This window comes from Dryobates pubescens, chromosome 14 (assembly GCF_014839835.1).
Source record: "Dryobates pubescens isolate bDryPub1 chromosome 14, bDryPub1.pri, whole genome shotgun sequence".
Classification (NCBI taxonomy): domain Eukaryota; kingdom Metazoa; phylum Chordata; class Aves; order Piciformes; family Picidae; genus Dryobates; species Dryobates pubescens.
Window position 1 is genome coordinate 30,453,968 of NC_071625.1, and position 24,976 is coordinate 30,478,943.

Sequence of the window (24,976 nt, forward strand, 5' to 3'; positions counted from 1 at the left end):
CCATTAACATATTTTGCTGTGGAAAACAAGGTGCTTAGAAGCACTACCTTTTTCCCACATGTACTTTAAATAACTTATTTTAAACTAAAGCAGGTAGGAAGTGACCCTCTTCTTCCCTTACTCTTTTTGAGAAGGTACAAACCTGCACTTTAAAATTGTGGTTAGCACAGAATTCACTACACCAACAAGGATGGTTTGGAGGTCCACAAAGCAAGAGAAACAGCTGCTACTTCAAAGGATCAGTTTTGGTGATATTCCTTTGCATGGAAATGTGCAGAACTAAGCCTGGATTTTGCTGGCTTTCATAGGCAATGAAGCACTGAAGTACTAATGAATTATGCAGTGTCCTGGGCTGCATCCTCAGCAACATAGACAGCAGGTCAAAAGTGGGGATTCTCCTCCTCTACTCCACTCTCCTGAGACCCCACCTGGTGTCCTGTGTCCAGCTCCGGGGCCCTCAACACAACAAAGACATGGAACTGTTAGTGCAGGTTCAGAGGAGGCCATGATCTGAGTGCTGGAGGACCTCTGCTATGAAGGATGAGAGAACTGGGGCTGTTCAGCCTGGAGAAGACTCTGAGGAGGCCTTTGAGCAGCCTTCCCATACCTGAAGGGGCCTACAGGAGAGCTGGGGGGGGACTTTTGACAAAGAGTAATAGCTTCAAAATGGAAGAGGCTCCATTTATATGGGACATTAGGAAGAAATTCTTCCCCATGAGGGTGGTGAGGCACTGGAACAGGTTGTCCAGAGATGCTTGTGGAGGCTCCAAGCCTGGAAGTGTTGAAAGCCAGACTGAATGGAGCCTTGAGCAGCCTGGTCTAGTAGGAGGTGTCCTTGCCCATGGCAGGAGTGTTGGAAGAATCTTTAAAGTCCCTTCCAACCCAAACCATTCTGATTCTATGATTTGTTGGAAGCAGAAGTATCCAACTTGCTGATATAAGAGCAAAACCTCTTTCTTACTATTAATACATTGAAAAATGAGCTTGAAATGTGTAATTTCTTATTAATGGCATACTTTAATCTTCTAGCATGTATCTGAAAACATCATGTTTGAACCCTGGCCTTATGGCATTTCATTCTAGGAATAATAAACCTGTTTGAGAAATCAAAGGGTTCAATGTTTAATTCATTTGCAGTAGTTATTAAATTCCCCTCAGATGCAGAATACATTCAAAGAGAAGAAAATTAATTTCCACATACCCAGAAAGGATTCCTCTGATCCTAGTACTGTAAGGAGTATTTTTAAATAAAATATCTACCACATGGAGAAGACTCAAAAAATATTACCAGTAATTAATAGCCTCATTTTCAACCACATCGTGAAAATTGAACTTCCTCCCTACTGACTCAGCAGACTGCTTACTGATGAATCTTTTAATTGATTTAGTCCCACATTTAGCTTTGAAATGCTTTCAGAAATCTGGAACAGCAGCTTATTCAATTCACAAAGATGTATCTGTTACTCACTTGACTGCTCTCCCCATCTATCTTTGAGGAGATGGTTGGACTTCTCACTTTAAAGTTGTTATACCCAGTCTTACAGCTGTGATTTTGTACCCTTCTTCTGAAGCTAAAACCTCCAAGGTTTATCACTACTCATATTTTCAAATGGTCTCATACAAGAGATTACATGAATCATAATGACAACAGATAATACAGATACTGATAGCTGATGTTAGGTTACAAGGCTAAGTGCCAGGTCCTGAACCTGGATCACAACAACCCCATAGTAAGCTGCAGATTTGGGGATGTGTGGTGGGAAAGCTGCAACCTGGAGAGGGACCTAGGGGTATAGGTTGACAGTTGGCTAAATAAGAGTCAGCAGTGTGCAAGTGGCCAAGAAAGCCAGTGGCATCCTGGCTTGGATCAGAAACACTGTGGCCAACAGGAGGTGATCATCCCCCTGTACTCACACTGGTGAAACCACATCTCAAGTACTGTGTTCAGCTCTGGGCCCCTCAATACATTGGACACTGAGGTACTGAAATGTGTCCAGAGAAGTGCAACGAGGGTGGTGAAGGGCACAGAGCTCATGGCCTATGAGAAGGGGCTAAGGGAGCTGGGGGTGTTTAGTCTGGAGGAGGCTGAGGGGAGATCTCATTGCTCTCTACAGCTCCCTGAAGGGAGGTTGGAGCAAGGAGGCGGCAGCCCCTGCTGCTTGGTGGCAAGAGACAGGAATGGAAAAAATGGTTTCAAGCTGTGCCAGGGGAGGTTCATGCTGGATATTGGGAAATATTTCTTTACTGGAAGGGTTCTCAAACATTACAATGCTCTGCCCAGGGTAGTGCTGGAGTCACCATCCCTAGAGGTGTTTAAGGACCTTAGGGACATGGTTTAGTGTTGACCCTTCAGTGCTGGGTCAAGGGGTGGACTGGAGGAGCTTGGAGATCTCTTCCAACCAGATATATTCTGTGATGATACTGTGAAAACCAAACAGCAACAAGAATGGGGTGGCAGGTGTTTGCCACCTTCTAAGACCTGCCCACTGCAAATCTGATTTCCTATAAATATTTGAGAATGAAAATGGAACAAAAGGCAAAGCAGGACACTTGTTAAGAAATAACACATCAGCCTCCCCAGATTGATTTTAGAAAAACATTGTACAGTGTAAACTTAACAGAACTTTAAAGACATTTAAAATCAAGCCCGGTGCTGCAGATGTCTGTTCCATTGATGTAATATTACTTAAAATAAACATTCGACATGCTTTCTCAGCCATTTCACTGTTTTTACATGATCCACCCAAATATCTAACTGCTGTCTGGAACAATGGTTTGGAACACCTCCAGATTACTGTGTTTTCTAAATGTTAAAATAACTAATCTGCAGCATATGATGAGCTGAGTTATTGCAAATGCTCCTAAAATACTGACTTAACCATGATGGATATGTTAAATTTCAGGGAGCAGTGTAATGCCCCAGAAATCCATGAGGAATTGGTTGGGGACCTGCTGAGCCACTTGGACACTCACAAGTCCATGGGACCGGATGGGATCCATCCTAGGGTGCTAAGAGAGCTGGCAGATGAGCTGGCCAAGCCGCTCTCCATCACTTTCCTCCAGTCCTGGCTCACTGGAGAGGTCCCAGATGACTGAAAATGGCCAATGTGGTCCCCATCCACAAGAAGGGACGGATGGAGGAACCTGGAAACTACAGGCCTGGCAGCCTGACCTCAGTGCCAGGGAAAGTGATGGAACAGATTATCCTGGCAGCAATAACTGCACCTGAAGGATGGCCAAGGGCCCAGGTCCAGCCAGCATGGCTTTAGGAAGGGCAGGTCCTGCCTCTCCAACCTGATCTCCTTCTATGATCAGGTGAATGCCTGGTGGATGTGGGGCAGACTCTGGATGTAGTCTACCTGGACCTCAGCAAGGCCTTTGACACCGTCCCCCACAGCAAACTGCTGGCCAAGCTGTCAGCCCCTGGCTTGGACAGCAGCTCTCTGAGCTGGGTTAGGAACTGGCTGGAGGCTGAGCCCAGAGAGTGGTGGTGAATGGTGCCACAGCCAGCTGGCAGCCAGGCACCAGTGGTGTCCCCCAGCGATCAGTGCTGGGCCCCATCCTCTTCAACATCTTCATTGATGATATGGATGAGGGGGTTGAGTCAGTCATCAGCAAGTTTGCAGATGACACCAAACTGGGAACAGATGTTGGTCAGTCAGAGGGCAGAAGGGCTCTGCAGAGGGACCTCAACTGACTGGACAGATGGGCAGAGTCCAACGGGATGGCATTTAACAAGTCCAAGTGCCAGGTGCTGCACTTTGGCCACGGCAACCCCATGCAGAGCTACAGGCTGGGGTCAGAGTGGCTGAGAGCTGCCAAACAGAGAGGGACCTGGGGGTGCTGATTGACAGCCACCTAAACATGAGCCAGCAGTGTGCCCAGGTGGACAAGAAGGCAAATGGCATCCTGGCCTGCATTAGGAATAGTGTGGCCTGCAGGAGCAGGGAGGTCATTGTGCCCCTGGACTCTGCATTGGTTAGGCCACACCTTGAGTCCTGTGTCCAGTTCTGGGCCCCTCAGTTTAAGAAGGACACTGAGACACTTGAAGGTGTCCAGAGAAGGGCAACAAGGCTGGGGAGAGGCCTTGAGCACAGCCCTGTGAGGAGAGGCTGAGGGAGCTGGGGTTGCTTAGCCTGGAGAAGAGGAGGCTCAGGGGAGACCTCATTGCCCTCTACAACTACCTGAAAGGTGGTTGTGGCCAGGAAGGGGTTGGTCTCTTCTCCCAGGCAACCAGTACCAGAACAAGAGGACACAGTCTCAAGCTGCACCAGGGGAGGTTTAGACTCGAGGTGAGGAGAAAGTTCTTCACCGAGAGAGTCGTTCGTCATTGGAATGTGCTGCCCAGGGAGGTGGTGGAGTCCCCATCCCTGGAGGTGTTCAAGAGGGGATTGGATGTGGCACTTGGTGCCGTGGTTTAGTCATGAGGTCTGTGGTGACAGGTTGGACTTGATGATCTGTGAGGTCTCTTCCAACCTGGGTGATACTGTGATACTGTGAAATTAATAATAATCCTTGTACATTTATGCAACACCTTCCTGCTAAAGACTTCAGAGTGCTTTCTAAGCAGGAGTTAATTTAAATCATACATTGGCTCTGAGAGGCAGGTATTGTATTGTCATCATTGATTATCCATGGAAACAAAGTAAAGCAATATTCTGGACACTACATTAATAGAATTGCAAGCTATTAACATTTTTACATTCAGGGCCTGCATTTCATGAAGCATCTTACAAATTTGCTTTAAAAATCCAAGAAAAACTTGAGCCCTCTGAAAATTTCAGCAAGAGTAACACAGTATTGTTTTGGGTGGCAAAGACCTTTAAGGCCATCAGAGTCTGAGCAATACTAACCATACCTATCTATCATTTTTTAATGTCTTAATGAGGATTTTTTAAATCCCATTCCCCACTGTTTTCTGCTTATTTCAACTCTGTTGAAGTATAGAAGAGAGCACAGTATTATACATATACCTATCCATCTATATATCTATATAACAGTTTAGCTACAGTAGTAAAGCTGTTAGCAGAAGACAAGAAGTATGACGTCAACGAAGGAAAATGTGTGAGAACAAAAAGCTCTTCAGAAATTGTCTTCAGCAGTTTTCAAACAAGCACTTCCACAAAAATCATGGGAGCAAAGGGATACTATACTCTACACCTTCATGAAATAACAGAATCACAGAAGCTTAGAGGTTGGAAGAGACCTCAAAAGATCATCCAGTCCAACCCCCCTGCCAGAGCAGGATCACCTGGAACAAGTCACACAGGAACACATCCCAGCATGTTTTGAAAGTCTCCAGAGAAGGAGACTCCACAACCACTCTGGGCAGCCTGCTCCAGGGCTCTGGCACCCACACATGAAATATCTTCTGCTCCAGCTTGCATTGCATCACATTTGCAGTGGAGGGGAATATCTGTAGGTGAATATTTTCATATTTTTGCTAGTCTTTCAGCTACAAAATAGTTGGCTTTTTGTGTCCACTAACTATTTATCCCATACTCCAAAGGCAGCACCGTAATGATGAGCAGTCACAAGACCTAGAATACTATCAATAATACTGCACTTTCTGCTGGACATTAACTTCATGAAATATGTTAAAATCATTTCCATTTATATTATTTAAACCTGTGGGCAAATGTGCTGGAAAAACACACAGGCTAGCTAGGCAATCTAATCACTAACATTCCAAAACCATGTCTTACTCATCCTTGGCAGTAATTGCTAACAGTTTCTCACAGCCTTCTGAAGTCTCTGAACACTCCAATGCCAAAGTCTTGTCTCACCTAGGAACAAATTTCTTCATCTCTCACTGTCCACATTTGCTGTCACATACTAGCCAAGGACACAACAGTTTAGACTGCAGGCAAATGCACAATCATGAAAAACAATGGCCCAACCACCCTTTGTGAGCCTTCCCCTTGAAGTATAATGTCAGCATTTTCCCAGCAGCTGTAGCAGTCTCCAAAGGACATGTTGGAGAAGTTGGGGTTTTATCCCCTAACCCTTTCCCTTCAGGGTTCCACCACCTCCACACCGCAGCACATTCCAGTGGCAAATCTCTCTCTGTGAAGAACTTCTTCCTAACATCCAGTCTGAACCTCCCCTGGTGCAGCTTGAGACTGTGTCCTCTTGGTCTGGTGCTGGGTGCCTGGGAGAAGAGACCAACCCCCACCTGGCTACAACCTCCCTTCAGGTAGTTGCAGACAGCCATAAGGTCTCCCCTGAGCCTCCTCTTCTCCAGGCTAAGCAACCCCAGTTCCCTCAGCCTCTCCTCACAGGGCTGTGCTCCAGACCCCTTCCCAGCTTTGCTGCCCTTCTCTGGACACCTTCCATGAACTCAACATCTCTCTTGAACCGGGAGGCCCAGAACTGGACACAGGACTCAAGGTGTGGCCTAACCAGTGCTGAGTACAGGGCAAGAATAACCTCCCTTGTCCTGCTAGCCACAGTATTCCTGATACAGGCCAGGATGCCATTGGCTTTCCTGGCCACCTGGGCACACTACTGGCTCATGTTCAGCTTATTATCAACCAGCACCCCCAGATCCCTTTCTGCCTGGCTGCTCTCCAGCCACTCTGTCCCCAGCCTGTAGCTCTGCATGGGGTTGTTGTAGCCAAAGTGTAGAACCCTGCACTTAGCCAGCCTCATTAAATTTCATCCCACTGGCCTCTGCCCACCCATCCAGCCTGTCAAGGATGTTCTCCTACCCTCCAACAGATCACCTGCTCCTAACTTGGTGTTGTCTGCAAACTTACTAATGATGGGCTCAATCACCTTGTACAGATCATCAATAAAGATATTGAATAGGATGGGACTCAGCACTGATCCCAGGGGACACCATTAGTGGCTGGCTGCCAGCCGGCAGCCACCAAGTGAGCCACAAAATGTCATTAGCTGCTATGGCGACAGTGAAAAGTTACGCTTGTGCTGCTAAGCTAAGAAAAGTTCTAAGTGCTGAGAGAGTTGCTGCATGCTCACTGATACCACTGTCTATACTGCTACCATGGGTGGCCCATCTCCAATTTTCTATCCTGTCAGGAATATCAGAAAACATGAGAAAGTAAAAATTCTATTTCATCATTCAACTCCAAAAGATGACCTACAGGATCAGGCTTGTATTGCCAACCCACACACATATTTCAGTGCTCAGTTCTCTTTCCTACTTGATAAGCATTCACTCAATGACTCCTGGTCTGAGGTCACTCCCTGACTTTGTGTTTACAGGCCACCAGTACACTCTGACTAAACCACAACTTGATTCTTTGAGAGCTACAGCTTTCTCCCTAGGCTCTCATCTGTCCTAGAGGAAATCTCTCCTTTTTGGTGCATCAGAAGCAGTGTCAGCTGGTGCATGGTTTCACCTAATACCCCTGAGGAACACATGCTCCTCCCTGCACTACAACCCTTAGTGGGGCACCAGAATGGAAGCGTGCTTTGTGCAATGGTGCAAAGTAAACTACGATATAATTCTGTACATGACATGCTCATAAATTAATACCCTGATACTTAGAATAACCCAGTACTGGATGAAGCAAAGATGTTTCATAAACAGATAATCAGGATTTTCAAACTCACTGAAATCCTTGATGAGCATCCAGAAGCTTTCCATCAGGTTATACTACCTGTATTGTCACCAAACAAAGCCTTCTTAGGTTGTGCTGCTTAAAAACCATGGCAAAATCTTGTAGGAAGACACTAAGCAGGCAAAGTTAGACCCAGATCTAATCCTGACTTGACTATTATGTAAGTAAAAATAGACCAAGCCTTAAGAGGCACAGAGGACTTTAACATGCAGTAATCCCTCCACACAACTGGCGGGTTCTTCACAAGCCTGAAGTGTGGCCCATTACAAATCCTCTGAGAGCATGAAAGAGAATTTACAAAACCAAATAACTATTTCAATAACAAGACTAAAAAATGTAAATATTATCACAAAAAGACATTATCTTCTGCTCCACTCACCATAGAAGCCTATTTATATACTCAAATATTTTCAAATGCTTATTTATTACCTCAGTAGGAGCTCAGAAAACGTCAGTGGAACCATTGACTAGGCAAACAGTGTGGCCATCATGTTGTCAGTAATGGTCTCCACACAATCTTGGGTGGAAATACCAAGATACAATCATTACCTACTTCACACAGCTATCTCTGGTATTTCTAACTCACCAGCTACTCCAATATTCAGACATGAAAAAATGTTCTGTCATTACACAATGTCCTTCAATCAAAAGATCTCATCTACATGACCTTAAACAAACTGATGTTACATAAAGTCTCTCATTAAAATACTAATTTATTTAACCTTAAAATAACCATGACACTGAAGTAAATACTATTTAGTCCTTCCTGGAGTCAGGCCTTGATATCCTTCATTTCACTGGGACATTGCTGTACAACCAAGAAGGAACTTGCAGTATGAGAGGAGATTTAAATTGTGCACATTTTGGCAGCATTTGGTGTTTAACTCATGTGAGGGAAGTCCTTTAAAAATCTCCCACAGCTTTACTCCTGCTTGGGAACATAAGATTTTAGTAAAAATAAGGCTTGGTGTTTGCAGCAGGGGATTTCTACAGGATGCTCTATGAAATATTCCAATAGACAGACAAAACATCTACACTGTTGTTTTTAGATGATAATCTCTGCGCTATGAGTTTCTGACAATTCATCAGGCTACCAGACAACCTAAGATCTTAATGAAGCAGATCTGGGGGGAAAAAAACAACAGCAATCTAAGAACAGAAGAAAGGACAACATTCTTATCAGGAAGGAGGATCAGCAAATTTGGAGCAGGAGCAAATCAAGCTAGTGAGCTGGCAGATCAAGGTGCTGGTAAAAGCTGCAAGAAAGTGATTTCTGAGAGGGTGAAGCAATTAAGAGAGTGCCTAAGTGCAACCAGAGGTGACTTGTGCAGGCAAGACTATTCATTAACAGATTAAGAGGGGAATGAGAATTGTATTGATGAAAACAAAGGCATGACCCACACACAGAAGAGATGAAAAAACGTGCAAGTCTACTAGACAAGGATAGAGAGGTTGCTGAAGCGTAGAAGGTCAAGGGGGACATCAACAAGCAGGGCATAGGTATGAGTGAAGATGAAATCAGAGGAGGGGAAAGTGGTGGGGGAGTGGAAGTCATAGGGATAAAATGTTTGATGTACAGTAAAAGGGATGGAGGAAAGAACAGAGATTTAAGCCTTGGTTCTGGCAGCAAGAAAGCCTCAGTTCAGGTAATTCAGTTCTTCAGGGACATTATTGTCCTAGACTAAGAGTGAGGGACATGGTGGGTTCCAGGCTGAGGGGGAAGGGAGTAGGAAAAAGAGAAAAAGTGAAAAGATTTAAAGAGAACATTACATTGAGTTTAACTGTGTGATACTGCTCAGTTTGCTTCGCTGTAGTCAGCAAGCCAAATGCAGATTGCTTGCAGAATTACATTACGAGATCTGCATTTGAGAGCTAACATCAAACCAGAGCTCAGTGCTGCTCTCTCTTGTGTTGTCTTTTCCAAAGGACCAGACTGGCACCCTGGATCAAACGTAATTCACAGAGGAGTTTCAAGGGGCCAGGAGAATCACAAAGGGCATTTCTCTGATATTCCCTCTACCCACAGAGCTGGCTATCTGCTGGCATGGGGGCTCTTCTTTCTTAGTACATTTTATATCAAGAGCTCAGCAGTTATGCAGCCTGCTAGAAAGCTGACATGGGTTCCTTCTCAGCCTGAGGGCATTCAAACCAGAAGCCTCACAGCCCAGACTGCGCTTCTTACAGCTGCACAATTCCTGAGTCAAGAACTTGTATCTAAAATATGCAGAATATAAAATCTGCAAAGCAGCCATGGAACACCAGAATTCCTGTCTGCACCTTCACTCATGGGTGCTTTACTCAGCAGACAGACTACAAATGTTTAGTGATCACAGAATCATGGAACCCCAGCATGGTGGGGGTTGGAAGTGACCTCTGGAGATCATCTAGTCCAAACCCCCTGCCAAAGCAAGGTCACCCACACCGTGTCACCCCAGGATCACTATGTACAGGTGGAATCTCTCCAGAGAAGACGACTCCACAACCTCTCTGGACAGTCTGCTCCAGGGCTCCAGCACCCTCACAGCAAATAATTTTTCGTTATGTTTAAGTGGAACCTCCTGGGTTCCACTTTGTGCCCATTGCCCCTTCTCCTACCACTGGGCACCACTGAAAAGAGTCTGGCCCCTTCCTCTTGCCCCCTGCCCTTTAGCATTGATCAGCATTGATCAAATCCTTTCTCTGGCTGCTCTTCTCCAGGCTAAATAGCCCCAGGACTCTCAGCCTCTCCTAACAGAGACACTGCAGTCCCCTCAGCATTTTAGCAGCTCTCCACTGGATTTCCTCCAGCAGCACCCCCATCTCTGGAACTGCGCATCCCAGAATGGACCCGGTATTCCAGCTGTGGCCTCACTAGGGCAGAGTAGATGGGGAGAACCTTGACCTGATGGCCACACTCCTCTTCATGCACCCCAGAAGATCACTGGCCTTCTTGTCCATGAGGCACATTGCTGGCTCATGGGGAACTTGTTGTCCACCAGCACTTCTTTGCAGAGCTCTTTCCAGCAGGTCACCCTCACCTGTAGTGGGATTATCCCTCCCAGGTGCAGGACTTTATCTACTTGTATGTATCACTCTAACTCCTAGCACGAGTAGCAAAGTTTAGGAGCAATTCAAAAGTGAAGTTCAACAAAATAGCAGTACTTAGCAAAAATGTGCACAACCACCTTTGAAATACATCCAGAAGAGATACACAGTTCAGCAAAATATATCACATATAAACTCCAATTAAAAATATCTGAAAGACAAGACAAAACCTTTATTCCCAACCTGCAGGCTTCAGTCACTGTTCACGTAAGTACAGGGGCATTAAATTATCTACTGAGGCCTACACTCAAATCCCCAGTTGAAAAGCCAACATGGAGAGGACTATGGAAAAAAAGATCTTTATAAAAACTAGAGAGGGCCAAAACCGTAACCTGCACATACATTTTGTTTCCAACAAAGTGAAGAGGTATTAGCCTGTAAAATTCCATAAAGGCATGGCTTAATTTGCATTTATTCCTCTCCTAAATAACTGGGAAAGAAGGATGTGGATGTAACTCTACAGTAAGGGTGTGTAGGACCACCATTTTCATGTATTTTGGATTTCTCATATTCTTAATCACTCATAATACTAAAAGATCTGTTACTGTGGGGGAAAAAGTACTCAGAATTCCTCACCACAGATTTGAGAAACTCGTCTGAATATTTATTTGCTTCTGCACTCATCTTTAGTTTTTCTTACTGAGAACAACTGCATGAGATCAAGTATCTTTGTTCCTTAGGAGATCATCTGCTCCTGCTGCTTATTTACCATCTGAAATCATCATCATCTGTTGGTGACGATGGAATCATCTTCACAGTAACTAATTGTGATGTCACAAACAAATGATTATGATTTCAGGTGGTGAAAAAACAGCAGGAGCAGATGTACTCTGAAGAACAAAGACTGTAAAGTCATGCATGAATCCCTAACAATAAAATGTTAGGCCAGAAAAACACAGAGCTTGTCCTTTACAGAGAGGTAGGACTGCTCTGAATCTTTTTTATTTTTTTTTTCATTATTACTCTGTTTCAATACTTTGTGACTCCCCAGATTCCTGGAAATAGATAAAGGAAAACTATAGAAAATTGAGAGCAAGGAACATATAAAAACAGTCAGGGTCATTTTTTTCCCTTTACATAAAAACACTGCTACTTTTGCCTTCTGTATATGTTTGCTCTTCGTAGGTCACCTACAGCTTCTCCTACCACACACACTGTATGATGCTTGTGATAGCCCCATACAGAAATACAAAACCACTTGGCAATAGGATTGCAGATTTGTTTCATGTTTTGATTTTGCTTAAGTCAAATCCAGAGAGATAAACGGGCATTCTGCTGACAGTAAACATCTCCTGTATGGGCTGCAAATCACAGAATGGTTTGGGGTGAAAGGGGTCTTCAAGATTATCTAGTTCCAAGCCCCCTGCCATGGGCAGGGACACCTCCTACCAGACCAGGTCACTTGAGGCCCCATCCAACCTGGCTTGGAACACATCCAGGTTTGGAGCCTTGACAATTTCTCCGCGCATGATGGTGGTTTGCCCACAATGTCTCAAAGTCTCTTCCAGAAACATCAGGGAGAAAAACTCACTAAAAGTCCTTGCTGTTTCACATGTGAGAAATGACTAAGATATCCCAAACAGAGCTGATTGTTTCATCTTGTGAAATGAAGGGGAGAGGTAGACATTGCCCAGGGAGGTAGTCGAGGCCCCATCCCTTAAGATATTCAAGGTGAGGCTCTGGGCAACCTGATCTAGTTGAGGATGTCCCTGCTGACTTCAGAGAGAGTTGGATTAGATGACCTTTGAAGATCCCTTACAACCCAAACCACTCTATGAAGTAAACCTGCGGGAAGAAGCTTTGCCAGTGAGTAGAAGTGAAGCTTGCTGCAGGAATCGCTGCAAAGGTAACACGACAGAGAGGAAAAGAAGTTAATACTCAAGGATATTTAATATGGAATACCAAAAATGCATTGAGTCAGGATGCAGGAGGATACAGACTGTAGGGTACTTATCAGCAAAAACAAACTACAGAACAGGGGCACAACAAAATCTGTACTAATCCATGCAACTGTTAGGACTCGGGATTTTGGTGCGCCTTCCCTTTACTACTCGAGTTTGATTTCACATCATTTCAGGTGGAAACACAGTGCAGTATGCACACAACGAAAGAAGGCCTGTCTGCAAAGGGAAACTGTCCAACCAGGACACAGTTGTCTTCCTGCAATAAGATAACTGGAAACCTGAATAAGAACTACCTCATGGTAGATGTGGCAATCTCAGAGCACCAGATTTTGAAGGCCACTGAAAGCTGGGTTTCAAGGTCAGAACAAATCCAAACTGCATATTGCCCTTATATGCATGGGTTTGCAGAGCTGGTCTTGTGAGGAGCAGCTGAGGCAACTGAGGATGTTCACCCTGTGGGAAAGGAGGCTAAGGGGAGACCTTCTTATTCTCTACAACTACATGAAAGGAGGCTGGAGCCCAGTGGGTGCTGGCCTCTTCTTCCTGTTTGCGTAGCATGGCCTGTGGTGGCCATAAAAAAAGTCTGTGAGCAGGTTAAGCCATGAAAAAACAAGTTCTTTGGTCAGCATAGGTTTAATATGTATTTTGTGTTGATCTTGCCTTCTGCTCAGTGAGTTTGCCTCTGTGTTCTCCCCAGATTCAGATTTACATGTGTAACTGCTAAAGTTTTCTTGCCAAATGAAGCTTGGGAGAGAGATTGTTTTCTTCTTGCTGGTGCAACAGATGGTTAGGATGCAATTTATAAATATCTTTGCTACAAGTCACTGCAAGTATAGGAGAGAAAAGCTAGAGGTCCTGTTCTGCTGTCTCAAACTCCAGTACATTAACATTTGAAGGTGTTTCATAGGAAATGCCCTTAAGAGATTTTGACAATGCAAACAGAAATCATCGAGAAGTATTAATAAAGAATGGTGATAGGAAGGAAGCAATTAATAAGAATTCTTAGATGTTGTGGAATCCTTCCTTTCAGGGAAACATAAGGGCATGTGCTGAATCCAAGATGACTTTAAACACTACCAAACTTTTGCATGGGTAGGAAAGCAAATCATTCACCAGGTCTAATGGCTGGGAAGACCACATCTATATTGGAACACCACTGAAATCCTTTTGAACGTGCTTGTAGCACCATGCCCTTCAGATACACATAGGCAAAAGATAGACGGTAGCTCAAGGGTGTGTCCTTCTTGAGGAGATAATGTTTGGGGTTCTTTAAAAAGTTTGTAATACACTTCTAAAGAAGAATTCAGGGCTCATGGGAAAGTCAAGGAAGTACTGTTCATATGATCTTTGTCACTCTAAACAGCAAAAATCTGGTTATCAAGTCACAAGTCTGTCCTATCCATTACATGTTGCAGTGAAACTCAAGTTGGTCTTTACCAAGAAGGTCTCCCAGGCTTTGTGCCTGTAGACATGGCTCAATGAAGACAGAAACTACAGCGGAAAAATCTGATCAGAGACTGAGATCTCTTGAGACATTTTTAGCCCATACAAGTCCATTGGACCAAATGGGATATACCTTATCATGCTGACTAAACCAGCTTATGTCACTGTGAGGCCACTCGTGAAGATAATAGTATCTTCAAAATGTCACAGAGATCAGGACAGATCTCCAATGCCTGGAGAAAGGCAGCATCCTCAACCAAAAATGCAGGCTGGTCAGATTCACTTGAATCTCTGGGAAAATCATGCCATTTGTGAGCACACAAAGGAGAAAAAAAAGACATTGGGAACCATTAGCATGAATTTACCATGGATAAAAACTAGCCTCAACAACCTGTTTGCCTTTTATGATAAAATGACTGGATTTATGGATTAAGGGAGAGCAGAGGATATCATCTACCTTGGCTTTAGCAAGCTTTTAACATGTCTCTCACAGCATCCTGACATCCAAGCTGTGATCTACACAGCTGAATTACTGGATGATGGAAATCTATTTGGCTAACCAGGACAGCTGTATGCTCTGAGGACCTAAGAACAGGTTTCCAATACCTGAGAGTACGTTCCCAAAAAGTTTGAGCCAGGCACATTACATAGGTATGTACCAGAAGAACAGGAGATGTCAACTCTAAATAAAGGAAAGATGTTCTGACTAGGATAGAAGGGAAAAATTCAAATATAAACATAATTAAGCATTGGAATAGGCTGCCCAGAGAAACTATGGAATCTCTGTCCTTGGAGAATCACGGAATATTAGGGGTTGAAAGGAACCTGGAAAGATCATCCAGTCCACCCCCCTGCCAGAGCAGGATCACCTAGAGTAGGTCACACAAGAACTCATCCATGTGGGTATTGAATGCCTGCAGAGGAGGAGACTCCAACCTGTCTAAACTCTGTACTGGCCCAGCTTTGCGTAGACAGTTTAGATGACCTGCTAAAATCCCTCATAACCTGAAGGATTCAATAATTCAGCCAGTAAATAAAAATCTTCTTGTTCCTGCACCCATTCAAACCTACACTCACACAGAGGACACTCAAGAGTTAATTCATCTAATTGCAACATAACCCCTAAAATATTTACAAAAGCCAGGTGAATAGAATAGAATAGAATAGAATAGAATAGAATAGAATAGAATAGAATAGAATAGAATAGACCAGGTTGGAAGAGACCTTCAAGATCATCGCATTCAACCCATCATCCAACACCACCTAATCAACCATGGCACCAAGCACCTCATCAAGTCTCCTCCTAAACACCCCCAATGATGGTGACTCCACCAGCCCAAATCCCACAGAGACAAAAAGAAGTAAGAATAAATACAAATTTAGAAAGCAATACTCACTGTTACTTGTTGGCTCAGGAAACCCAACATTCTGGCCATTCCAACTCTTGTTTTCTCCAAGCTGAAACAGGTAGAAAAAGACAAAAGTAAGTAAAGAACAAACTAATCCTTTAAGCCTTTAAAGTTGAAAGATTCTAAAGAGGATGACTTCGGATTGCCACATATCCTCTCAAAACTTTGCTAGCACATCTAAATTTTTGTCTGAAATAGGTTATTTGAGGAATGTAGCCTTCATGAATAAACATTAACAACTATTGCCTAAGACTGAAATACCAATGTTTCCCCTAAGATAAGGCTTAACTCAATGTGGTACCAAGTCAGACAAATATTTTAAGCAGCTCTCAACTAAAAACATAGAGAGGCAACAGAGAAATTATATTCTAAACCAAGAACATCCTAATATCTGTCTATCAAAGAATGCATAAACACTACAAAGTACTTTGAGTGTAATTTGAAAATGTTTACTTGCTAGGAATCCATTTAGTTACTGAAAGAGATATGAAAAGAAAGTTGCACCAGGGGAGGTTTAGGTTGAATATTAGAACAATTTCTTCCCCTTAAAGATTCTCAGTCACTGGAACAGGCTGCCCAGGAAAGTGGTTGAATCATCATCCCTGTGTAGGAACACTGATTAGCAGCTGACTTGATAGCAGTTGGGTTAATGGTTGGACTTGGTGATCTTAAGGGTCTTTTCCAGCCCAAATGACTATGATCCCTCAGGGCTCTGTACAACCATTACTAATTTCTTCCAGAAATGGAATTACTGCAGGAAGAGCAGAGCCTTTACTTTTTTACATTACCTGGGTCACCTGCATACTTGTGCTGCCATCAGCACCATTCAAGGCTCTTGCAACGCCCTCAGGCCTTCATTAAAACAGGGAATACAGGCACATCTAGTTGCCTTTTTTTTTTTAAAGCATCAAAAACAACACAAGTGAAAATTGTCCATTTAGATGCCAAACAGATCCCTCAACTAGTCTACCCATTCTGGATTCAAAGAGAGAAACAAGTATGTTCTAATGGTACATCTTTATTGTGCAATTTATATGGAAGGAATTTTGCAGGGCTCAAATTGGAAGAGGGCTATTTCCCCTCTTCTCCAGCACACTTTATTCTGAGAATTAAAATGCTTTCATCCACATGAACTTGAGTATCTGCAAATGTTTGGTCTGTTATATAAAGACGATAAAGCCAGATGTTCTGGATGTTTGATGCCCTTGCCTCCAAGAAATCCATAAAAATGTGTTCTGTGATCTTGAATACTGCTCCCATTTGCCACACTGATCCTGATCCGCTCCCTGTCAGTGGAGCAGTTCACACTTTTGGGATCTGATAGCTTGCTTGCTGTGTTTCAGCGTACACTGTTCTGTCAACTCCCAGATCCCTACAGCTGCAGGCAGGTAGCTAGCCCTGGCTTTGAAGGACCACACACTTGTAAGCAATAATCGAAAAAATGTAGGGAAACAAAGCAGCAGTGCCCCTTGCTCGTTTCTCTTTTGGGATTTCAGTGCAGCCACTGGTTTCCACTGGGCAGAGCTCTCCAAAGCAACTATGTTGTGGGCTGATTTTTTCATGCTTTATCTCAGAAAATTACTGAGTAAAAATAGTTCAGGCAGTTCTAAAATCCAAGAACAAGACCCCACATTTTCTTATTAGAAAAATAAATTCTTTTTATTTCAAATCCCCTCTGGCCAAATTGGCAGTGAAGAAAGCACCTGCTGCAGCAGCAAAGTCTCAGCACTCTGGTGGAAAGGAATGACCACCTGAATCTGTCATCAGCCTTTTTTCAAATGGCTATGACTGCACTGTGTGTTTTCACTAGAACACCACCTAGCTGTCATCTCCTTTGTTTAAGAGTACCCCACACCTGTACATGACCATGATATACAGCAAAGAATGTAGTGAAGGTGAGTGTGAGGGTAGGTTGGAACCAGACAATCATTAATGTCTCTTCCAACTTAACCATACTATGAATAGCATACTACGAATCAGTGAAGAGCACACACAGAGCTGCTCCTCTCAAAAGGGAGGGAAACAGAAGGAGGTGGAGCCAAGTAATCAGTATGGCATTTATCTTTTCCTAGCCAGAAGTACAGAACACATAGAAAAGACTATCTTCCTTTCACCATAGATATACACACACACACACACACATTTAAAGAAAAAGAAAAGGTGTTTCAGAAGATATCTGTACAATCACAAAATCATAGGATGGTTTGGGTGGGAAGGGACCTTAAAGATCATCCACTTTCACCCCCCCTGCCATGGGCAGGCACCCCTCCTGCCAGGTTGCTCAAGGTCCAGGCTTGGAGCCTCCACAACTTCTCTGAGCAACCTGTTCCAGTGCCTCACCACCCTCACATGGAAGAACTGCTTCATAATGTCTCATCTAAATCAATGTTTTTTCCAGTTTGAAACTATTACCCCTTATTCTACCATGACATGATACATAGATATAGAGGCATATACTATGCTCAGATTTATCATGAGGTCCCTGGAAAAGCACAGCAGAAGATTCTCTTGACCTGGCCTAGCTGGTGCGAGCTGCAGCAGATATTTAAGCCATGATGCACACAGTGACTGCATATGACAGAAGCTGTTCAGAGTCCACATCTTAGCCAAATGCTTACCAAGTATCTCTTCAGGATATAAAAGGCAAAACCTTAGCACTCAGTTTTGGTTAGAAACCCTCCTGTCAATAAACTCAAAGAGAGGAGAGGAGTGCAAAGCTGCACATTCACTAACACAGAAATACATACCTGCAACACAGAGGTATTTATGCTCCACAACATAAAGAAAGACACAAATTTTCTTTCTCAGCCATCAAATCTGAAAAGGTCATTATTTTCTGGAATGCTTTTAGTGTCCATGCAGTAAGAAGACAAGCATTGGCTACTGTGGCTACTTTGTGTATGAAAATTGCTATTTCTCCTCCTGGTGCTCTCACAGATGTCTAAGTAGAATAAAAGCAAGAGGCACATTCATCCCCATCTGTAAGCAGAAATAGGCTCACACATCACATGTACACTTTTGCATATACACTGCCCTATGGATATCCATTTCTGGTCTTAATTGCTCTTACAGGAGCAGAGGATGCACTTAGTACTAAGCATAGTTATAGAGCTGTAGCTAAACAAGGAATGATTTCTGATAAGCAGCTCCCTAAAACAAGGAGTGCACAAGTTTCAGCCTCCCTTCTTACTAAGTCATCAGCTGATACAACAAAAAAATTTTGACCAGGGTAAAATGTGGGCTTCGTAACAATTGGTTCTCACCTTTTCTGGCTGGTCTTGAAGAGGAGTAGAGGCTTTGTAACCCAGCTGTAGCAGCATTGCTTCTGCTGCATTTCTTTTAGCTATTTTCTTGTTGGGGCCTGTTCCAGTAGTAATCTCATTGCCTACTTTCACCTTAAAAAGAAAACATTGATCCTGATCACAATAAATGCAAGACTCCTTAATATCACCGTGCAATAATCTTACTGACCTGTCAGCTCTTTTGATGAAGACACAATCTTCATCAAGAACAGCGCAAAAGGGGACCTCAGAACTTCCCACAGAGGAGTTTGTTTAGATTTTTTGGAAGGTTCCGCAAACTCATACCAGCACTACATTTTTCTGTATCTCAGTGCACACAGCTGTCTCTCTCTTCCACCAGCCTGTGTCAACCAGATTCTCCCTGATGAACATCTCTCCCACTCTTTCATAATGTAAAATGTGCAACAGGATCTGTACTGCCTCTTTCTTACAGGAGCATTGCCTGCAGCAGCTCCCCAGCACCACAGGGAGAGCATCCAGAATGACCAAGAGGCAGTGACCTGGAGGTTGAAATGGAATTGGTTTCTAAAGAAAGATGAAACCTGTGGTTGCATTCCTCCTGCTTTGCTGCACCGCAAAGACAGAGGGGTTGGGGGTGCTTTTTCCCTTCTGCACTTACACCTGACAAGATTTTATCAAAACATTTTAAGGAAAGAAGGCTCCTGGTTGGACATGTCATCTGCACTGCATGAAGGGTTTCTGACAAACCAGATGCCTTTCACAGAACTAGGGGGATAGGGGGAATTAAAACCTCAAAATAAAGACAAATTATAGACAATGGCTACCAAAAAAGAGCAGGGATCTAATTTATTCCTCAGCTTTGCTATCAAGCTGGTGTCTGCCTTGTGATGTCAGCACTGTCACTGCTCTTCTCTTCTACCATATTCACAGCTCTTTGAAAGGTATAATTCAGTCTGCCCATTAAGCCATTTTATTTGCCAAATTCTCTCTTAAAAGAAAGTATCACTTCAAAAGTGAGTTAAAAATTAAAGAGATAAATAAAAGTATAAAAAAGCCAAGGGGATATGAATAAAAGAAACCTTAGAGGTCAAAGACCTGAGACAGCCTGGAAGGAGATTTAAAAAGAGCAACTGTAAACCCAGGAATTGTTAAATAATGGCATGCACTAATTTCTTTTATGTAGTAATCAATTCAATAATTATTCACTTTCCTCAAGTTATCATGTATGTATTTTCCTAAAAACGTTAATTTTTCTTTATTCAAATACCTATTAATTCTAAATAGAGAGAAAAGGATGCAGATAAGCAATGACCATGAATACCCCTTAAAGAAAAAAATATATATAGATAAGTAAGCAAAAATATTTTGCTTCATAAATCAGAAATGTTAATAATTTCAAATATCAACTTATTTTCTATGGAGGTCTGAAACCACTATTAAAAAACAACCAGTATGTTACAAGTTTAGGAACAAGTTCTTTACCATGAGGGTGGTGAAACACTTGAATGGGTTGCCCCAGGGAGGTGGTTGAAGCCCCGTCCCTGGAGACATTCAAAGTGAGGCTTGACAGGGCTCTGGGCAACCTGGTCTAGTGGAGGATGTCCCTGCTGACTGTAGAGGGGGTTGGACTGGATGACCTTTGGAGCTCCCTTCCAAGCTGAACTATTCTATGATTCTAAGTTCAGATGCTATAAAATGGAATCTTTAATGAGACAAAATTATAATTTCTAACAACAATGTGCTGCTGTTTCTCTGGTTTAGCTGTTATTATAACCTCCATCAAGGATTAAAGTCCTAACTACAATGGGAAGAGCTTTGGGAACACAACACCAATTAATGTCATCAGAGCTTTTCTTCCGTTTCTCCAGCAGTAGTGACATTTTGGTATGGTTTGTACACAAGTCATCAAAGTATGCTGAGGTATGTTGTTCCAGCACAAAATTACCCCAGAAGGAAAACACAATTCTTTCCTGTTCCTAATCTTTCTCACTCTGCTGTTGTGCTGTCTAAGAAAATATCACACCTTTATCAAATCTTTCCAAATGTTCTTAATTTAAAGATTAAAGAAGCATTAATTATCTACTGTTTCTGTATTAAGTCAGGAGCCTTTAAATGGAGTGGCTAAAACACACAATGGAAGGCTTTGTGGGTGGGGTTCTTTTGTGGTGGTGTTGCAGATACAAACAAAGCTGCAAAGAAATTGAAAATCTGAAAAGATTTTACACCAACATTTTTTTAAACAACAAATACTGAGCAATATGGAGATATCCATACCTGTATTTCAGAATACTTGTTTTGTTTGCAACCCTCTGAGCAACAATAGCAAAAATCTCTTTTTTCTTGTTTCAAAAAGACAAGTAAAAGTAAATCAATCATGAAACTTGGGGATAAAGACAGGTACCATCAGGTGAAATAAAGATAAGAAGAGGATAAAAAGCATAAAGCCACTACAAGAAAAACACCTAGAAGGCACAGAACCTCGTTTCACCAAGAGAAGGAAAGTTTCAACAGGCTCTGTGATATTGTGTTTCATATTCTGCCTTTGTAACTGACCATAAAGCAGAGGGATCTGCTTCCTCAGGCCACCACTCAGCTTGTGTCTGAAGATGACACAGCATGGGCACTGCCTCTAACATGACAGCAGATGATACCTGCATGACAAACTCCCGACGGCGAGGCATTCCTCTCTCGGAAAGGAGAACATACTCTGGCTCCTTCTCCTTTTTGGCCTGTTGGATCTGAGCCAGACGACTGATGGGATTCATTCCTTGACCATATTCGGGTCCGGTCTGCAAGAGATTTAAAAGCAACCACTATTATTTCAGCACATATCATAGAATCATAGGATTGGCTCAGTTGGAAGAGACCTCTAAGATCATTGAGTTCAACCTTCAACCAAAGACCACCATGGCCATTAAACCATGTCCTCAAATGCCATGGCCACATACTTCTTGAACACCTCCAGGGATGGTGACTCCATACAACTATTACACTGCTGCAATACATCATTTACCAGGGTTGCATCTTTTAATTACTCCCTTTGAGAGAATAAGTAAATTTCTTCCTATCTTCTGATCAAGACACAGAAGAAAAGAATCCTCAAGCTCAAAACTGTGGCAAAAAAACAGACCTATGGTCTGTCCCTGTTGCAGGTAGTGTGCCTACCTAGCTTCTGCAAGCTACTAATACCCCCATCTATCTATGGAGATCCTATGGGGATGGGGAAAATCAGCAGATTCATCAGTCAGTTATGTCATCACCCTGTTTGTATGACCCTTAAAATAGGTTGTTGCAATGCCTTAACATGCAGTATGCTAAGAAAAGGCAAAATTTACATGGGGACAAAAAAAGATTTGCCATATGGAGCTGCCTCTTGGCCTTCTGGCTTCCTTCTCAGAATCCCTGCCATCCCTTCTACAATGCAACTAAAGGTGTGGAAGGTTTACTCAGCTTGCACATCATAGGAATTCACCCTCAAAATACTTTTATGTAGAAAAGCTAGAGAGAAGCCTCTCCAGTGGTAAGATCTCTGGCATAACCTTGACTGGCTGGACAGATGGGCAAAGTCCAACATGACGACATTCAGCAAGTTCAAGTGCCAGGTGCTGCACTTTGGCCACAACAACCCCATGCAGTGCTACGGGCTGGGGTCAGAGTGGCTGAGAGCTGCAAAACAGAGGGATCTGGGGGTCCTGGTTGATAGGAGGCTGAACATGAGCCAGCAGTGTGCCCAGGTGGCCAAGAAGACCAATGGCATCCTGGCCTGCATCAAGAATAGTGTGGCCAGCAGGAGCAGGGAAGTCATTGTGCCCCTGGACTCAGCATGGATTAGGCCACACCTTGAGTCTTGTGTCCAGTTCTGGGCCCCTTAATTTAAGAAGGATATTGAGACTCTTGAACATGTCAGAGAAGGGCAACGAGGCTGGGGAGAGGTCTGGAGCAGAGTCCTGTGAGGAGAGGCTGAGGGAACTGGGGTTGCTTAGCCTGGAGAAGAGGAGGCTCAGGGGAGACCAGAACAAGAGGACACAGTCTCAAGCTGTGCCAGGGGAGATTTAGGCTGGAGGTGAGGAGAAAGTTCTTCACAGAGAGAGTTGTTGGCCATTGGAATGTGCTGCCCAGGGAGGTGGTGGAGTCACCATCCCTGGAGGTGTTCAAGAGGGGATTGGATGTGGCACTTGGTGCCATGGTTTAGTAGTCATGAGGTGTTGGATGACAGGTTGGACTTGATGATCTTTGAGGTCTCTTCCAACCTTATTGATTCTATGATTCTTTGTTGTGAGCCACCCATGTGTTTCAAATAATTCTCACAGTATCATGTCAAAATGTATGGCTGGAGGAGGAACTGAACTGATGAGGGAAAACAAAAGTACTGAGAGACTAATCTGTCCAAGATGACACAGACAGGTGTTAAACTATAGTTCTTACAAATTATCTAAAGCTGAAATCCTTTTAATGTCATTACTCTCATGGCAAATGCTCTCTCAGAGCAAACACCTGTGAAAATATTTGTTTGTAGAGCTGAAGAAAAAATTAAAACCCCAGAAAATTATCTGAAGTCGTACTTAACTGATTTCTACATCACACACAAAGAAAGAACTTGCTCATGGAAATACCATTTGAATATAGAATTGTTTTTCTATTATTGAGCTATTTCCTTCTCATGAAGCTTTTTCAGGATAAGAGAAGATCAGCACCCATGCTTCTTTGAGCTCCTCAAACAGGAACTGACAAGTGGCCTGGAACCTAAAGAGATGACCAGCAACTGAAAGCACAGACCAGAGGGGAATATCATATTAACAAAGCTCTGAACAAATCCTATGTAGCCTGCCTGCTGAAGATGTTAGAGAAGATGTAGATGAAAGAACTAAGACTATGTCCTGCACAAGGGCAAATGTGTGGGCAAGAAATTAGGCAGAGACAAGATGCAGAGCAGGCTAAGTGCAGGCTGTAAGGTAGAGCTTCATAAATACATAGAGGAACAAAAAGAACTTAGTGTTGTCAGGTTTTTTGATACTCAAAGCACATGCAGGCTAAATGAGAAGGATCAGGCACAAAAAAAGCACTTCAGAAGTTTCTGTGTTCAAAAAATAAAACCTTCTACATATCTGGGTTACTTCATAGATTCAGAGAACCATTTGCATTGGAAGGAACCTTAAAGATCATCTAGTTCCAAGCCCCTCCATGGGCAGGGACACCTTCCACTAGACCAGGTTGCTCAAGGCCTCATCCAACCTGGCCTCAAACACCTCCACGGAGGGAGCATCCACAGAATTTGTTCCTAATCACCAGTCTAAATCTCCCTTCTCCCAGCTCAAAGCCATTGCCCCTCATCCTATCACTACAAGCCCTTGTCCAAAGTCCCTCCCCAGCTCTCACGTAGCCCACTTCAAGTACTGGAAGGCTGCCCAAAGGTTGGTCTCTTCTCCCAGGCAGCCAGCACCAGAACAAGAGGACACAGTCTCAGGCTGCGCCAGGGGAGGTTCAGGCTGGATGTTAGGAAAAAGTTCTATACAGAAAGAGTGATTGCACATTGGAATGGGCTGCCTGGGGAGGTGGTGGAGTCGCCATCACTGGAGGTTTTCAGGAGAAGACTTGATGGGGTGCTTGGTGCCGTGGGTTAGTTGTTTGGGTGGTGTTTGATTGGTTGATGGGTTGGATGCGATGATCTTGAAGGTCTCTTCCAACCTGGTTTATTCTATGTATTCTATGTATATATTCTCCCCAGAACCTTCTCTTCTCCAGGTTGAAAAGCCCCAACTCTAGCAAGCCTGTCCCCATAGGGAAGGTGCTCCAGCCCTCTCCTATGTGGACAGGCTGCCAGAGTTGGGGCTGCTCTATAAACATCTTCTTCTAACATGGCCAACTTTAGATAGCTCAGTTTAAGGTTGTAATATTCAACAGTACATGGTAATAGAAGAGATTTTTGCATTACTATACCTTTAGCACCTTCCCTGAGAAAATGAGATAGCCAGAGGCAGCAGCCTTTGCAGGTCTGGCAGCTTTCAGGCTGTATTAATGCTAGCAGTTTCCCAGGAAAGCGCTTTTTAACTTCCATTCTTCCTAGAATTTTTTGAGAATTAGATCCCCAGAATTTCATTAGGAGATGAGTATCTTTTCCTTGAGGTCTCTTCCAACCTTAGTTATACTGTGATACTGTGATCTTAATTGTCCTGGGGGAGGGGGTGAAAAAATAATTCATTCTGTTTTGAAGGCAAATGGAAAGAGGAAGATGATGAAGTGAACCCTTTGTACATTTTCCAAACCCAGTTTTGCACTCTCCAAAGCAC

At 43.3% G+C, this 24,976-nt stretch overlaps 1 protein-coding gene across 5 annotated transcripts in view; it reads right to left on the reverse strand.

Moving 5' to 3' along the window:
- The window catches only part of STAU2 (staufen double-stranded RNA binding protein 2), a 205,886-nt gene that overhangs the window by 99,788 nt on the left and 81,122 nt on the right, over nucleotides 1-24,976 (reverse strand). For all 5 annotated transcript variants that reach the window (XM_054167443.1, XM_054167444.1, XM_054167446.1 and 2 more), the window contains exons 9-11: nucleotides 21,341-21,478; nucleotides 18,690-18,821; nucleotides 15,415-15,475 (exon numbers count right to left, since the gene is read on the reverse strand). In XM_054167443.1, coding sequence (XP_054023418.1) covers nucleotides 15,415-15,475; nucleotides 18,690-18,821; nucleotides 21,341-21,478 — 331 coding nt within the window. The remainder of the gene's footprint in view (nucleotides 1-15,414; nucleotides 15,476-18,689; nucleotides 18,822-21,340; nucleotides 21,479-24,976) is intronic.